Genomic DNA, 17,253 nt, shown 5'->3' with positions numbered 1-17,253 from the left:
TCAGTCAATTCCTGAGTTTGCAAGACCCTTTGTGAAGAATCAGCAGTAGTACCATTCATCTGGAAAACTTTGCATGCAATCCTATCTACCTCGTCTCTGTCAAGCACTTCAACTTTGAAAACACCAACCTCAGCCACAATTTCAAACCCTCCCCAGAACCCACTGCGCTCAAGCTCACCAAACACATTGGTCTCAATCTGCTCCTTCACGTACTCCAACAAGTTATGATCAAGGTTCAACCCGCTCAACTCATGGGACATGTAAAGTTCCCGAAAAGACGGCAACGCCATGACGAGGAGAGGAATCTCGAGACAAGCATGGAACGTTGGGCTTACTATGTCTTCAATGACAATATTGCTGGAACTTGGGTTGAGTTGGACTTGTAATTGGTTGCGCTGTGTTATGCGCAATTCGATGATGCCCATGTTGGAGATTGGTAGAGAGAGTGTTGGGCTGGCTTCGTAGAGAGCAAAGGTGCAGTAGGTTTCGGTGGTGGAAGCCATTGACAACAAAAGAAAGAATCTTGAGAGGAAAGAAAAGAAGTGCTCTGGTTCAAGTTTTTGTGAGAGAGGTGTGTTTTGTTCTTGTATATTTATACAGAAAGTTACGTTGCAAGTGGCATGGGTTAATTTCTTGTAAACTTCGATTTTTAATAATTTTCTCCGACTTAATTTCGGAGAAGATAGAATGCATTTTAACCTGTCTTTCTTGATGACTAAGTTTCTTTTTCTTTTTGGAAAATTGGAATATAAGTTTGTAAGTAATTTTTTTTTTCCAATGCAAGATTTTCTATTTTTTTGTTTAATATTTTTGACATCATATCCTTCTTTATCAGTAATCCTAATAGAGTCCTTCCTAATCTCGGAAACCGCCTTCATAAAACGAATGGAATATTATAATATAAAATATTATAATAATTAATATTTTTGGTTTTTCTTTTGGGGTTTTTGTTTTCTACTAAATAGATGTTTTAAAATTTCTCTCCAAGTAGATTTTGTTATTTTTGATTTTCCGCCATCTGTAGAAGTTGAATCCTATACTATGGTAGACTTACTACCGCTACTTTGGCCAGTGGCCACTATGGCCTCTTAGTTTTCTTTGATGCAATTTCCTTTTAACCAAAAATATATATATATATATATATATAGATGTTTTAATTATCCAAGTTATAATACCTATTTCTTAGTGGACAAGGATTCTTCACTCTTATAATCAGTATGAGAATGACAAATCTTTTGTCCAAGTTTTCTTTTAGGTTGTTCTAGGTTGTGTTTGGATACTTGAATTTGAATTTTGATTTGGACTCAAATTTAAAAGTGATGGATTTGAAATGCCTTAATTCTAAATCTACTAAATATTGAAATATGTCTTATAAATTTCTAAAATTCTCTAAGTTTAAAAGTTATTTCAAATTCAATGATTTTAATTTAAGGTTTAAAATTCTTAGTGGATTTGTCAAATCCAAATCCTTAACCATTTGTTAACTGTCCAAACAAGATATTTGGATTTTAATCACTCAAATCTAAATCCGTATACCCAAATCTTGCAATCCAAACACTCCACTAAGATTACAGCATTATTTGCATCGAACAAGTATTTCCAAGCAATGTGACAATCATGGATTGTAGCCACTACTTTTGCAATGATTGTTGGACTGACTATTTTATTGTGAAGATAAATGAAGGACAAAGCAAAACGCATTTGGTGCATGGAACTCAAGTTGCGATGCTATTTGTGATGAATCCAAAATCAGGAGCCTAGTGAATGCAAGAGATCCGAGTCTAGCAGAGAAGTTTGATCGTATTCTTATTGAATCCTATATTGAGGATAATAAAAGGGTTAAGTGGTTTCCCAGTGTTCCACATTGTGGAAATGCTATGCGCCTTGAGGACAATGAAGTATTATGGGAGGTTTGAACGTGCTTGTGGTCTACAATTCTGTTTTGGTTGCTCATCTGAAGTACACTCTCCTTCTTCATTTCTGATGTGGGAACTTTGGACCAAGGACTACAAGGATGAATCAGAGACACCTAATAGCCTTGCTCGAATTTGTCACAAGCCGCTTGAGCGAATTTGGGGGCCCTAGGAGAAAAATTTAAGCAGGGTCTTTTATTAAATTTGATTATAAATTTAATTTTTTTTATATATTTTTTTTCAATTAAAATTTTATTTTTCTTGCTTTTTGAGAAGCAAAATTACTAATTAAGTTTTTGTATTCAATTTCCGCTAACATTTCTTTTTCTTTTTTTTTTTCACTTTTAAGTAGAATACATGTCGGATCTGATTACACGCTTCAAGTGGGTTCCATAGTTTTTTAAAAAAGACCAAAGACAATGAAAAGAGTAAAGAGTCTAAAAAAAGAGAAAAGTGAAAAAAATAAAAGCAAATATATGGGTGAAACCTTAGCAGTGTGCAAAAACATAGCACTCAGAGAAACCTAAAAAATGTGAAACTCAATAAGTCTACTGCCTACACCGATTAATGAGTTAGCCAACTAAAATAAAAGTGTTTTTTAGAATCAAAATGGAGAGAGTGAGTGTTTTTCTGCCTTTTGTTACTTGTTTATTGAGATAATTACTCTCTCTCTCTCTCTCTCTCTCTCTCTCTCTCTCTCTCTATATATATATATATATATATATATCTTTATATATATAAAGAAATAAATGTGGGTTTTCTTAATGATATTGTGGTACAAACGTTTGATCCGTAAGATGTTAAGATTTGCTAAAAAAAAACCATTTGATTAGACCTACATGTCATTTCAACTTTTTTACTTTGTGAGATGGACCTTAAGCGGTTAGAAAGAGTTATTTCTTCTCAGCTTTCAATTAGTGAGCCTTAAATAATTTAGGCGGACCTTAATTTTTTTGTTTTTGGAAGCAATATAATATAATATGATATAATATATTAGTACTAGTGGGGGCCGTAGGCGGTGGCCTAAATGGCCCGTAGGTTCAGTCGGCTCTGTGCTTGAAAAAGATGGAGTATGCATTGTAAGGTGTATTTGTCGAGAAGGATTTTGTTGGATCCGCGGTGGCACCACTGGTAAGCACCATTCTACTACGGATAGTCTCTACTCTCATAGTAGTTGTCGGCCATACGTAGAAGATCATAAGAGAAGAAGATTATTATGCATGTAAATACTAACTCATTGCCGTACCTTCATTGCTACACCCGATACAAAGCTCATACCATTCTTTAAAGCTCGAAACTATGCTTAAAAAATCCATACAGGAAAGGATACGTTACATGGAAGAAAGACAACTGACACTAGAAAGATTTCAGTTGGGTAACAAATGGACTCTACAGACTGTTAAGGTCCACTAGGGTTCTTTCATTTTCCAACGTATTTGCATATTACATGCTTGGGGTTGACTTATTTTAAAAGATGAAATGACAGAGAAGGAAAAAGAAATAAAGCAGAGCTTGTTTGAGGATCAGCAGCGGCAGCTTGAGACAAATGTTGAGAAGCTAACGATCATAATAGAGCAGCGTTTCAATCTTTTGATCAATATGCAGAGGATGAAGTTCAGGAACCAAGAATGATTTCTGCAGAAAATTGTATGAATGCATTGAGAATGATTTGTTGGGTTCCCTCCAGCGTTGCTCCTTACATGTTGAAGGGGGTGGGGAAAGCATCAGAACTTCTTCTTTGCCGGGACACCAAGGCCGATGATACTGAAAAGAACTTTATAAAGATGAAAGGAACAATGGAACCTTATCAATAACCTTCATCTGGCATTAAGAGTTAAATTGAGAGCAGATGCTCCTCTCAGAAGTGAGCTAGAAGATGAACTCTTACAGATTTGAACCATAGGAGGTCCATTGTTATAACTTATAACTTATGGTAGCCAAAATGTTCATCAGTAACTTTAGGGTGGTCTATTGTTATGACCAGATTTTCTTGTGACCAGAGTTATCACCATTACCTCATCATTTTTTTTACTTCTCCTTCATTGTTATCTTTTGGTCAAATAATCTTTCTTCTCGTTTCACTTTCATTTCTGTTTTCAGTTCTTTCAATATCTTTATCAATCTACAATTTCTATAAATACGGTCCATATGCAGGATGCATCTACTTCTATCTTAACACTATGGCTACCATCTATTGAGAACTTTTATCTCTATATGATTGGATTATTAATGCTGGATTAAACTCGTCTCAGCACAGTTTGATTAAACTATATTCTTGTTTTGATCAAAAACACTGACAACTCTCAGTGCTTCGATTTTGTTTTACAAAAAAAATACCGGTATGTACAGCTCTGATCTGCTATAAATTTGCATTGGAGAGCTTCTAACAGGTAAAAAGAGTGCACGAAAACCACCACCACTGGACTCCAGGATTAGCATAAAATCTTAATAACCCCAAAGACAGTTTGAACTAGCAGTGGTCCAACTCAAAATTAATAGTTCCTTCTCCGATCATAGCACCCATGATGACTGTATAAGTTGTACCTTTTCCGGCATTTGTAATTTGTGATTGGGACTCTGAACTTGTCTTCTACTTCAAGTATTCCAAGACACCCCGTGAAATATCTTCTAGGAAGGAGACAAAACCCATGACACTTGTGAGGCCACTTCCATCAACATCCTGTTCCTCAATAAGATAGTTCTCAAAAACTGTAGCATCATCATGCCCTCCCCTGATAAATATGAGTTTGGGGGTGATACATCTGTCTTGCTTTAACTTGTTAATGCTAGTCCGCAACAAACCTGTAAGTCATTTTGTATTTTTTTTTAAAAGTGAACCACAACTCACTTGACTTAGAGCAGCTATCACCCTTTTTACAGAAGCAACAAATAGAATACACTTACAGTCATGAGGTGGAGGGAAAGGTAGTGCAGGGTCCGCTGTTGAAGAATAAAACACAATAAGAGTTGTAAATGCATCAAGGAAAAATATCGGGCTACCACTGGTAATCAGTGCAGCACGACTCAATGAGTGGCGTGGATATGCTTGTTTATCTGGAGTAGAATATGACATCAGCACTGGATACACGGCACGGTGAAGGGAACTCGGTTCCAATGCACTGCAACACAAATTTTGGAAAAACGAATTTCAAAATTAACTTCTCAACAAAGAGAATTGATACAATTAATCCCAAAAGATGGATATTGCAACATCTGCTAGAAGTATAAAATGTGGCACAAATATAAAAGCTTGAATGTATATAATAATAGTCACAACACAATGATACAATAATGACACCTAAGAGGACAACAAAGACAGGAAAAGTGGCACCAAACATTTGATCTTACCAACGTAAATACTAAACCAAGAATTTTTAGGATTTAAACTATGACAATCATCCAGGATCCAGCCATTCCATTTTTATATGATTTCTGGGATGCTAACTAATTGTTCAAATACCTGAGGTTAGAAATAAGTTGGTCCAATATCAATATGATCGCCCATTACCTGAAAAGGCATTGCAAGTAGATCCTGTAATCAGGGTGAACCCCTTCTTCATGGAAGCGGAGAAGAGGATTTCGAAGCAAAGCAAAAACTAAGCGAGGTAAGGGCTGCAGTTGTGGGCATTGTGAGAATGCAACATCAACCTGACCAATTACTGAACTTCCATTCTTGTACTCAACAAGTTTGTAAGCATCATTATACTGAGCTGTGAGGATTACTAGCCAATCATTAAGCAACATCCTGCCCTCGCGAACCCCTTGCTCCAAAGAGGCCAATATAACCTATAGAGCCAAAAAAAAAAAAAAAAAAAAAAGGATAAATAACTGAGAATATAGAGTAAAAAGAGGGAGTGGTGGAAAAAGAAAAGAGAAATACAAAAGAGGTGATCCTTTAATACTCTTAACTATTAATAAAATGCTGGTATAACAAACAGATTAAGGGACGGTTTACATACTAAAATAAATGGTACAAGGGAAATAAGCCAGTCTTAACCAGTAGCCATGCTACACCAACTACTTCTGATGTAGAGGATTTTAAATTTCTTTCCACTTGTTTCTTAATTTTACTTGGCACAATGAGACTTAAATTAATTATCCACAGTTCTGTGACAGCAAGATAGATCACATTTGAACCAATTACAAGAAATTCATCCAAAATGCTCATTAAATCAAATAGGCTCTTTATGTGCCAATTGACTCCAATCAGACAATGATTTTATTGCATCAGGTAAACGTACTAGTTCCAGTAGTGGAAAGATGCTTGCTCCTTCCACTAAAAGCGCGTCACAATTTTTTTAGGCCATAGTGAGATGACAAGTAGAGAGGTAAGTACACCATGCAAGGTTTGGCAAAATATGAAAGGTCCTCTCCAGACTTTGGACAGAAATTTTTCTATGGCATTTGAGCCTTGTCCTGGGATACATCATTTATTTCTCTATGCCAAATACAGAATTATAATGCCTGTTGTTGCACCCTTAGATAAGATGGTATTACACTAAAAACTAACGTTTATACAGGGAGACATCTGAAACACATGTATCTACTAATTAAGCTACAGTTAGAATTTCAACCTTCCCTTGACTGGCCCTGATTGCAATAAAAGCAAGAAAATTGATCAGGATCTTGGTGGTTATAAACCACCAACCTCAATAAATCGTAATGTAATGGAGCTAGGTTGTCCAAGCTCATAAAGATACATCCTTCCCAAACATATATGCATGCCTATTTTTAATTTTTCACAATAAAAATTAAGGGACTAGAATTCTTCCTTTCCAACATAATTTAGCTAAAGTTGCTTTTCTGTGTGGTCTGCAACCTTGGGAGAAGTCATTATTATAGATAATTTAGTGAAAAGGGGTATGATGCTGGCAAATTGGTGTTATGTGTATATAGTGAGGAAACTGTTAATAACTGGCTGCTTCATTGTCCAGTGACAATGGAGTCATGGAACTTCATATATCTAGCTTTTAGAGTAAATTGGGTGATGCCTAAGACAGTGAGAGGTATGCTGCAAGGTTGGCAGTGAAGACTGGAATCTTTCAGAAATACAGTATGAAATGCAGTTCCTGGATGTTTAATATGGCATAGTTGGAGGGAGAGGAATAGGACTTTTGAAGACTATGGAGTTTCTACTGTAAGGATTAAATCACAATTTGTAAGATCATTATTTCATTGGATGTCTTTAGCAAAAAAAATTAATTGATGTCTTTCTAAGCTTTATGAATTTTATTATAGCTCTGGTTATGTAATTCAGCAAAAGAGTCTTAGTCCTCCTTAAAGTGCATTTGTTTCTTTACAAATAATAGTTGTATTTTCTTTTAAAAAAAGTGCAAAGAGGTACTGCAAAATTAAAACTGCTAGTCAGCTAGTGTAACTTCTTTATAACATCATTTCATTTTCAATAAAACCAGGAACACATTCATGACATATTAAAGTTACTTGGTTCTCCTAGGATCTTAGCAACAACAAAAAATGAGCCTTGAAGATTCATAAAGGAGACCACGGACAAAGACAACCAAAAAAAGAGGGTACCTTAAAACCAATATATCCCATCACCAAGGTTTCTACTTCATACTTCTTGTAATAGTTGAGCATTAGAAAAAAAAAAAAAGGGGAAAGAAAGAGATGGAAAAGATTAAATTTATAACCCGTGAGCTGTGAGAACTACAGTAGTATGTAACCATGAAAGGGTAGAAACATGTTCTTTTTTTTTTAATGCAAAACTATATTGTATTCCATAACCTGTATAAAGCTAGTGAATTTTTATGAACAACTCATTCTCGTAGAAAACTCTCTAAATATCTTACACAACTCAAGTCTTGAGTGCATTTAAGTACTAGAAAAAAAAAATAACAAAGCAACCAACAAGGAACAATCTTTCTTGAAACTTTCATGGAGTGATACAACAGAATATGAAGAAGAATGATAAAAGAAATTTGAAATGACATCAGAAGGGGGAAGGGGCTAAAAAAATTACCTTGTGAACAAGTAATGATAGAACTACTTCAGGGTCAACACTGTCATAAAGTTCGTTAGTATTTTGGGCAGCTCCAAATTGCAAAGTTCGAATCCTTAGTCGCCGTTTAAGGGAATGCTTGGCTCTGCATTAACATTCATCACATCAATCTTATTAGTCAAGTTTTTGGAAGAAAATGTAGAGCACAAAATTCACAAGATAAATAACTATGAGAAAAAGAGAAAGACATGATGTGGTGACTACAAAAGGCTGAAATTCATAAACTAATAGACAGTTTAACAATCCAACTGTAGAGAATCCCATTAAGAATTGCAGTTTTCCCTCAAATTCAATAATATTCTGATCATGCTTCAATGCAATTTCTTCAGCATAATGCAATCATCAATATTGACGAATACAAGGAAAGCAATGAAGTATGAGAGGAAGATGTTGAAGCTGCCCAGCAATTTCAATATGGTAGTGTACCAGAAAGTAAATAAACAGAAAGAGGGACAAGAATGCCTCAAGTAGAATGATCATATATGATAACAAGATTCAAAGAGTAGCATGATCAGACAAGAAGCTCTGGCATAAAAGTTTATTCTACAAGGTTTGACAGAATGCCATTGAGGTTCAGCTAATGGTAAAAACATGGATCACAACCAAATACAGGGCTTACAAGTAGTAAACCTCAACCTAAGAAATTGTGTAGATTATCTAATTAGCACTGCATTAATTATAATTGCTATGCACTGGTAGCTATGTTTTATGCTAGGTCTAGTCATCTGATACAAGAAGACATGCGTGTCTGTCTGCTTATCAACAGCTGTTCGTAGGATTAATAATACCTAGTTGCAGAACCCAATTCTGAATTTGAAAGTTCTGCAGGGGGCACAACAACTGTGTATTGAAATGCAATTTGTAGCGTGGGCAATTCTGATCCATGCCTGCAAAAGAATAAAGGTAGGGCTAGGATTAGAACTCTTGCATCAAAAAAAAAAAAAAAATTAGCTACAGTTGTCCCATGCACTAAGCAAGTGATCTTATTTGGGACCCAATTATCTTTGGGCGTCTATGAATCAAAGAATTGGGTCTGATCCCATCTAATTTAGTCATGATACATACATTCACAAAATAACAACCCAAACAATAAACTATAGGAATGAAAGTTGTCACTGTTCTATATGATCCAGAGGTATACATTTAATAGAGCATTCTTTCACCATCTCAAACAACTTTTAGATCTTCTCAAACATTAAGGGGCAGTTTTAAAATCAAAACATAAAACTGTCTTCATCATGTATATTAGGAACTTCAAAAGAAAAGAAAGAAAAGAGGAAGATTTTGAACAAATGGCTATGCGATTTAAGGTTTAGATTTTAGGGGGATTAATGCAATTATAAAAATATATATATAAAAAATAAAAAATAAATAAAAAAAATCCAAACTATTTAATCTTGAGTCTTCCTTTTTCTTTTTCTTTTTTTTCTGAAGTTAAGTTAATTTAAGGAACTGGAAGTGTTGGATTATATTATGTTAGGCATTTTGAGATTATATCTAGAAAGTTGATGTAGGAAAGCATTCTTAGCTGGATATTGATGCCAACAACTTATTTTAAGTGGAGAGCAGTGGCTCAAAATTTTAGAGTTAAGTGTTCTTGATGGTAGAAGACTTGGAATTACATACATGCATATGTGTATACATGTTGATGTGTGCTCATATGTTATATTAAACAAGAATTAACAGCACAATTATATCTACTGGAACTGACATACTTCAACAGGATTGGGAGCATCGAACTTTTGCGATGAGAGAGATTTCAATTGATCAATATGATTTTCCACCCCTTTCTTTTTCAAAGCCATGCATATTGATTATAGCATAATCATCAAGTATCAGTTATGTTTCAGACTGAGATTTAAGAACTATGATGGAAATAAAAATATATTTATGTACCTTGAAAATCCAACATTATTCGCAAACTCAAAGTCATAAGCATACGTGGCATAAGAATCACAACAAATAATGTGCTGAACATTTTCATACTGTGGATCTGGGAAGAAATGGCCATACTGCAAAAAATATATAAATAAATAAAGAGAAATACACTAAGAAAATTGTCCACAAGTGTCATTATAATTTTTAAAAAATGGGACAAACTTACAGAGTTGCCAGGTTTGAATTCAGAAGATGTCCTCAACCGTAGTATACAGCCAAATGCATATGGTCGACTTAGCATTCGATACCTGCACAATGAACTTGTTACAATGCTATCATGGCAAAGGAAATACTTAAATATGGGCCATTTATGTCACTGTGCTAGTGTGCTCTATCAATGAAAAATTGAATTATGAAAACAAGCATCCTGTCATTTAATTCTCTTATGAAAATGAAGAAATAAAGTCAACATAATTAATTTACCAATAAAACATGTATATTGGTAATGTACTCTAGAAGTTTATGTAATCCATTTAGTGCATTGTTCCTGCAATTTAGAATTATCAAACTGTCCTTTCTAAAGAGGCTGACCATGTAATGCCATTCTAAACTCATAACCCTAACATTGATTTCTATTGCATTGGAAACTCACATGTCTTGAGGAAGAGTGGAATCATCAGTATTTGAATAAAAAAATATTGAGCCACCACTATCAATGCTAAGAAACTTCAAGGATGCCAAATCTGTATACTCATTTGTGACAGCAAATATGTCCACACAAACACCTGCTTGAACAGCAACAGCTGCCTGTAACATATATGTTAATGCTTACATCTCCAAAATTATAGGGGGGAAATTATAAACAAAAGTTAAAACATATGACCAGATCTTTGTAGAAAGGTGTCTGCTCAGGAAGTAAAGCACGGTCTGCATCCTCTCCTTTACTAGCATATTGCTCACCGTACCGTCTTGTATCCAGCTGCCCAGCTCCATAATCCGGAGGGCCAGATAGAAAGGCAAAGACTCTAGCTGCAATTATGTTTAATGGAGACAACATATATGATGACCTTTGAAAGTGCTCATGTGCTTAAGCAAGGCCTCAAATTTAATAAAATCTGAGCAAAAGTAGAATTAGATGAGCTTTGGATATTATCACAGATACCTAACGCAAAAGTGCTTCCATATTCTGATCCAAGATAATTGAAAAGGGCTTCCATTGCCACCCCAAAACCTCGCCCACCCATCAAAATACCATCCATCCCTTGACCTGCTGCCGTGGTCCTCTCCCATGAAGTTGTAGGTCTAAGCGTTTCAAGAGCAGATGCAATACGGTCCTTACAAGTTTCAACCTGTACCAAAGTTACTGATTTTAGAGCATAACTAAAATACCATATACATGATTTTGGGTCCTCAACAGTGTACATAATTACTCAATCACCTGATTTTATCCTTAAAAAAAATAAGGTGCACATACACAAACACTAGGAAAAATGAGTGACAAAACCCCATAACAAACCTACCGGAGCCAGGAATTGTAGCAAAGGCATGACATCTTCAAGCTCAATTGGCAGGGTTCCCTCCACATCGGGTGGAATTATAACATTCTTTACAACTGGTATAGGCCCTTGAACATCATACAACCCTAGTTTGTGGCTGAAAGTAGCAAGCCCAAATAATGAACCAGGTCCAAGAGCTGATATACAAAAAAAAGTAGAAAATTCAACCTTCCAAGAACAGTGCTCAAACAGGAAAAGAATCAAATAATATATATATATTAATTTATAAGTGAGAATCAAATAATATTTTTATTGGCAAAAGATTGCAAAAAATTATTTTAAACTAGCAATTATTAACCTTCCAAGGCTGCCAGCAGTGCACTTTTAGTAAGTTCCAAGAACTCTTCCGAAGCTGCAGTCAAATTTCAGGAATTTTAAATGATAAGTCATCTTCTTGAAGAACAATTATAAAGGAATTACAATTATGTCGAAAGGATAAAATTAGGCACCAAAGGAGGTTTATCAACAAAATAAAATACCCTCAAATAAAAAATCACAAAAGGAAATACAATTATGTTAAAAGGAAAAGTCAGAAAATTAAATGAGAAGTCATCTTCCAGAAGAACAATAAAAGCATTACACACAAAAACCTAGGTGCAAAGCAGTTTTAAAAGGAATTACAACCATGTTTTACTAAGGAAAAAAATGTTTTTTCAGGTCCAGTAATGAAAAAATTTGATGGGAACAGATGTAGAGAGGGGACAACAACAACAACAAGAAGAAGAAAGAATCCTTTATACAAAATTTTTTTAACAAACAATACAGTTCACAGAATTTTACAATTGTCAACCCTGTGCCATGATGACACAGGAATTGAATAAGCAATAAGCACCCCCAAGGTCAAGTTGGCCCATTAGTCCACTTTGAATTTACACTAATTAGTATCAAGTCTAGCAATAAATGTCATATTTAAGTTTGCATTTATTCTTTTATGCTTCATTTTAGCTTTTTAAACTATTGTTATGTTTCTATAGTTTTAAAAGGCCATTTACTGAAATAAAAAAATTAATTAATTAATTAAAATTTAAGAAGAATTTTGGGCTGCTGTAGACCTAGTATTATAAACTTTTAGTGCTTTTGGCAACAATCCTTTGCCATCAAGTATAACAATTTCAGATCTGGAATATTTTTTGGGTCTGTTAACCAAGAAATTTATTCTTTTTTAGTTCCAACTTCAAACTTCGGCTATCTTTTCCTATATCGTCTCTTTTTTTTTTGTATTTTCTTTTTCTCATCCATTCTTACATGTATGACTGGTAAATTCTTGTCTCTTCGATATGTTATATTATTCTCAGCTCAGAATTAGTAAAACTTTGTGACCACCAAACAGAGGTTTCACAATCCAAAACACAAGAGGTGGAACAAGAACCTGATGTATATAGAATTTTTTTTTTTTTTTGATAAGTGTATATAGAAAGTTAGAAACACTTTGTACTGCATGCAAATGTTGGACTCCTATCTAATGGGGTTATATCAGAAAAGAAAGATATGTGCACTTTGTAGACAATGTAATGTTGATTTTCTTTAGCAGATTAAAAGTAATTATCAGAGTTTTTTGAAATATGAAAAGTCCTGTCTCCACATACCTCATTAAGAGGATAATTACTGGGTATATGGTATTCCTTTTTTTTTTTTTTTTTTTTTTTAAAGCATGGTATTCCTACATCCATTCCATGTACCACAGTGACAAATTCATTATAACTTGGTGGTATGTTGTTCAATGACTTGGTTGTTTGGCTTTATGTGTTAGCATTGAAAGAGAGGGCAAAGAAGATACGCAGATGAAAATTTTACAAGAAGACCTAGTCAAAGTATATTTCAATTGATATAACATTCATCTAATCATATATCAATCAAATTAGTATTGATGCTTTATTATTCTATCCTTTATAAGCACTCATAGGCCTTAAATATTGTAACAACATAAAATTCGAAAGCAACCACTGTCAGTTGTTGCTTAGTGGTATAACAATTTTAATTAAATCTTTCTTCCTCACCAAACCTTAACAGAAGTTTTGAGCACATAAAGCTTAATCTTAGCTTGAAATGCCTATACAAACTAATCATAAGCTACTATAACATACAAATACACATAATGTGAAAACCTCCAGCTTGAGCTAGATGCTTCAAAATTTATGTAAGAGTCACTGAAGGCTTCAGAAACAGGCTTAGTATCCATCATCCCATAAAATACATATTGCATATGAATTCTCAGTTTTGGCAGGAATTAAGTTAACATATTCTAGTTCAACAAGTGATAATAAATGCCACTTATAGTATGGAAAGCCGCGTGCATTCAGCAAGTGATCACAATCGACCCCTCGCCAGAACCAGTTGTCGGGTAATCCAAGGGACCAAGCAGTTTAACCAAATTAGTTCAAGCACTAACTTTTTATCACATTAAACTTAAAAGCCAAAAAAGCATCACATTTTTAAATTCCTAAGTCCTAAACCAAACATTTAATCCAGTATTCACACATTAAATCAAGAACACGAAAAAAATTAAAAATTAAATTTAAGTCGAAAAGCATTGCGATCATACATGACAAATCCACCGCTGCAACATAGACAGGACGAGCTTGCGTTGCTTCTTCCTCATTTTCTTCCTCTGCAAACAAAAAAAAAAAAAAAAAAAAAAAAGGAAACAAAAACCAAATTGTTAAACGCTAAGGAAAGGCTGAGTCAGTGAGCGAGTGAAGGAGGGAGTGAGTGAGTGACTCGCCAGGGAGCTCGAGATCGACGAAGGAGGACATCATCTCGGGGCAAGAATCGGGGCGAGAGTAGCGAGCGATGGCCTTGGAAGAGAGGCCATTGAGGGTTCCACAGAGGGAGCAATTCCACGACCATTGCTCGAGCTCGCAGTAGGTGTTGAAGTAGCCCCAGCAATTCTCGCACCTCGGCAACAGGTCTCCCTCCGATCCGTACTCGGGACCCTGACCGACCTCGTCCTTCTCTGCGAATGGCGTCACCGTCACGCCCCACGGAAGACCCGACCCTTCCTGCGCGCCCGGATCTATCGGGAACCGCGACACCGTCGCTCTCATCGCCATGCCTGCGCTTCTTTTCTTTTGGTATTTTCTCGGGAAACAAACGGAGAGATGCAGAGAGGAGTGTAGTGCTAGATCAGATGGAGTGGCCGTGTGGTGCTGCTGCGTACGTTAGCACTTAGCAGAGTCGCTGACCTGACCGTAGAGCGCCACATAGGAAGGACCAGTGGCGTTGCGCCACGTCATTAATGCAAAAATTCAGGGATGGGAATAACTTGCCACGTCAGAAATACCAGTCCCCAACTCCAACTCCCCACCTGAGCTGCATTTTCTTTTTCCTTTTTTTCTTTTTAATTTGCGATAATAATTACTTAGAGATTTTTATGGATATAAAAAGATAGGTACACAATCTTAGTTCACAACGCGTAGACCCATCAAAATCTGTAATTTACTTTTGTCTACTCCAAAAGGAAAAAAAAAAAAAAAAAAAAAAAAAAAAACCTTTTTTTTTTATGACTTAATTGACTAATTTGGGAATATTTAAGAAATTTTTGTCATTTTTAAGCATTGTGTAATTTATAGACACTTATGCCTTAAAGGGATTTAAGTTTTTCTTTAAAATGTTTAATTATACTAATTTTATTTATTCTCAAAAAAAAATTTATTCTAATCTTTTTTAAAATTTCACAAAATTACACTCTTCTAATCATTTTAAAATGTTTATAAAAAAAAAAATCATTTTAAAATTTTGTGGACGTATTTCTCTTTTAAAATATGACTTTTCCCCTCGAGTTTTATATAAATACAACGAGTAAGTTCATAATCTCTTTTTTTTTTTAGAAATAATTACAATATGCTGCTAACCTCTTTTTTTTTTTTAGAAATAATTACAATATGCTGCTAATCCCGCAGCTTGAACCCTTTCCCCTCTAGACCCTCCAAGCACTTTGTGCATGAGAAGGTGCCAATTCAGTTACAAGGCCTTTGGTTGTTCGTAATCTCTTATACATTGACTTTCTAACAAATGAAAAAAATACTAGTAGTGGGTCTATGTTCCCACTTATTACAACTTGTGACTTCAATACCTTGGGAAATATGTGTTGAGGTCTAAAAAAAGAGATCATAGTAAAATAAGCCCAAGAAGGAATAAAATAAGCCCAAAAAGAATGAGTTAAGCCCAGAAGGAAAAACCAAGCCAAGTCCAAAGGAATTATACGAAAGGCCCAGAGGATCCCGAAGCCCAGAAAAGAAAAGCATCCAAAAAAGATCACGGCAAAATATAAGAAGAAAGGATCCTCAGGCACCATCAATAGACGCGGATCCTTTCAGGCACAAAGAAGAAGGAAGATCGGGACAGCTCGATAGAAAGAAGACAGAGAAAAGAAAAAAAGAAAAACAAGAAAAACAAAAAGCGCGAGCGATTTCTCACGGCACAGACAGAAGAGTCCTCGGGGAACCAAGACAGGGAAGAAGGATGACAACAAACGATCTTTAAAAAAGGCAGGATGGGATTCCGCCCAAATAGGAAAGAAAAGGAAAAGCTGAAGGCACCAGAAGTGGGGATGCCGAGAAGGGCATACCTCAGCACTCCCAAAGAAGATAGCCAACAAGAAGCTTTCAAAAGAATCAGAACTGAGAGAAGGAAAGAATAAGAAGAAGCGGAAAAGGGACTTACCAAGACAACAGGGACAAGACGTGCTCTGTTCGCAGGAAAGCAAAACAGGGGAACCAATGGTTCCCCGGGACGCCCAGAAAACTCCATTATAAAAGGAGGGGATGGGTTGTGAAGAAGGCAGCGAGAAAAAAAGAAAGAAACATAAGAAAGAAGAGATTCTCTAGGAAAAACTATCAGAAAATCTGTGCAGAAAGAAAATACTAAGGGAAAAACAAATACTGCTTCCCGATATCCTGTAAAAGCAACTATGGTACATACTCGGATTCAACGAGAATCAAATTTCGCAAGTTTTGAAGGCTGAAATAGTCATTCAAGGCTGCAATTTTTGAGCTCGATTGGACCTTGTATCACGTCCTAGTGAGCTTTCTGTAATCAAACAGATAATGCCTTAATGAAATACTGTTTCATAATTCCCAGGATCCCCACAGTACTTTTTTTTTTATCGTTTTGCTAATCCTACTTTTCTTTCTTTCTGAACTTACGTTGTTAATTTTTGGCACTCCTCGATATCCTTGTTTGTCATTTTTTTTGTATGTTGTTAGGAGTATTCTCTGCATTCACTTGATTCTTAAACAGCCATTTAGCTGCGGTGAGTCAAGGCTCAGTCCACCAAATCCTTTCTTTTTCATTCAGGCTCGGGATTCTTGGGCCTGAGTATCCCGAAAAAGACACTCTCACAATATGATATTCCTAGCATTGCTCTTGTATGGATAATGAATATACTAATATTGAATAAGGCACTTAGGCACATCAAGATGGCAACAAAGAGGTCATATAAAGGGTGTCATGTTCCCTTACTCTCATTCCATCGCTTCTTTTGGGTAGTGGAAACCCACGTGGGACAAGACGGGAATTTGCTATCATCCTTACACACATGCATGATTAATCAATCAAAAAATAATTATTGAAAATATTGAGATTCTAAATTTCTTGCAATTCTATAATGTCGGCCAAAATGGCCATACACCGCTATTAGAGAAAATATGTATGAATCTACCACAGTTTGCGAAATATTTAGCAATGTACTATTTTTTTTAAACTCGATTTTGTGAAAATCGAGTTTTCCATTGTACTCGAGTTCATGAAACTCGAATACCATGAATTTTTTTTAAGTTTTTTGAAGTAACTGGAGTTTATGGAACTCAAGTTCCATGAACTCAAGTTACATGAAAACATTTTAAAAAATTTTCATGGTACTCGAGTACCGTGGAAAACTCAATTTCCA

The 17,253-nt window shown here is 35.4% G+C and overlaps 1 protein-coding gene and 1 pseudogene across 1 annotated transcript; one reads left to right on the top strand and one right to left on the bottom strand.

Annotated features, from left to right (window-relative positions):
- The first annotated feature begins 1,617 nt into the window (after positions 1-1,617).
- LOC126718804 (probable E3 ubiquitin-protein ligase ARI1) lies at positions 1,618-3,727 on the top strand (annotated as a pseudogene).
- A 404-nt stretch (positions 3,728-4,131) lies between these two features.
- On the bottom strand, positions 4,132-14,661 carry LOC126721389 (protein transport protein Sec24-like At3g07100). The gene is made up of 14 exons (XM_050424431.1): positions 14,089-14,661; positions 13,909-13,974; positions 11,665-11,718; positions 11,331-11,503; positions 10,973-11,159; positions 10,694-10,839; positions 10,463-10,617; positions 10,037-10,118; positions 9,829-9,944; positions 8,721-8,819; positions 7,894-8,017; positions 5,422-5,699; positions 4,818-5,032; positions 4,132-4,715 (listed from the first exon to the last, which is right to left on the bottom strand). Exons 1-14 carry the CDS (start codon positions 14,414-14,416, stop codon positions 4,504-4,506), a joined length of 2,235 nt encoding a protein of 744 aa, XP_050280388.1. The 5' UTR covers positions 14,417-14,661; the 3' UTR covers positions 4,132-4,503.
- Between the last annotated feature and the right edge of the window lie 2,592 nt (positions 14,662-17,253).

Source organism: Quercus robur, chromosome 1 (assembly GCF_932294415.1).
Source record: "Quercus robur chromosome 1, dhQueRobu3.1, whole genome shotgun sequence".
Classification (NCBI taxonomy): Eukaryota; Viridiplantae; Streptophyta; class Magnoliopsida; order Fagales; family Fagaceae; genus Quercus; species Quercus robur.
This window is presented reverse-complemented; position numbering and strand designations above follow the sequence as displayed.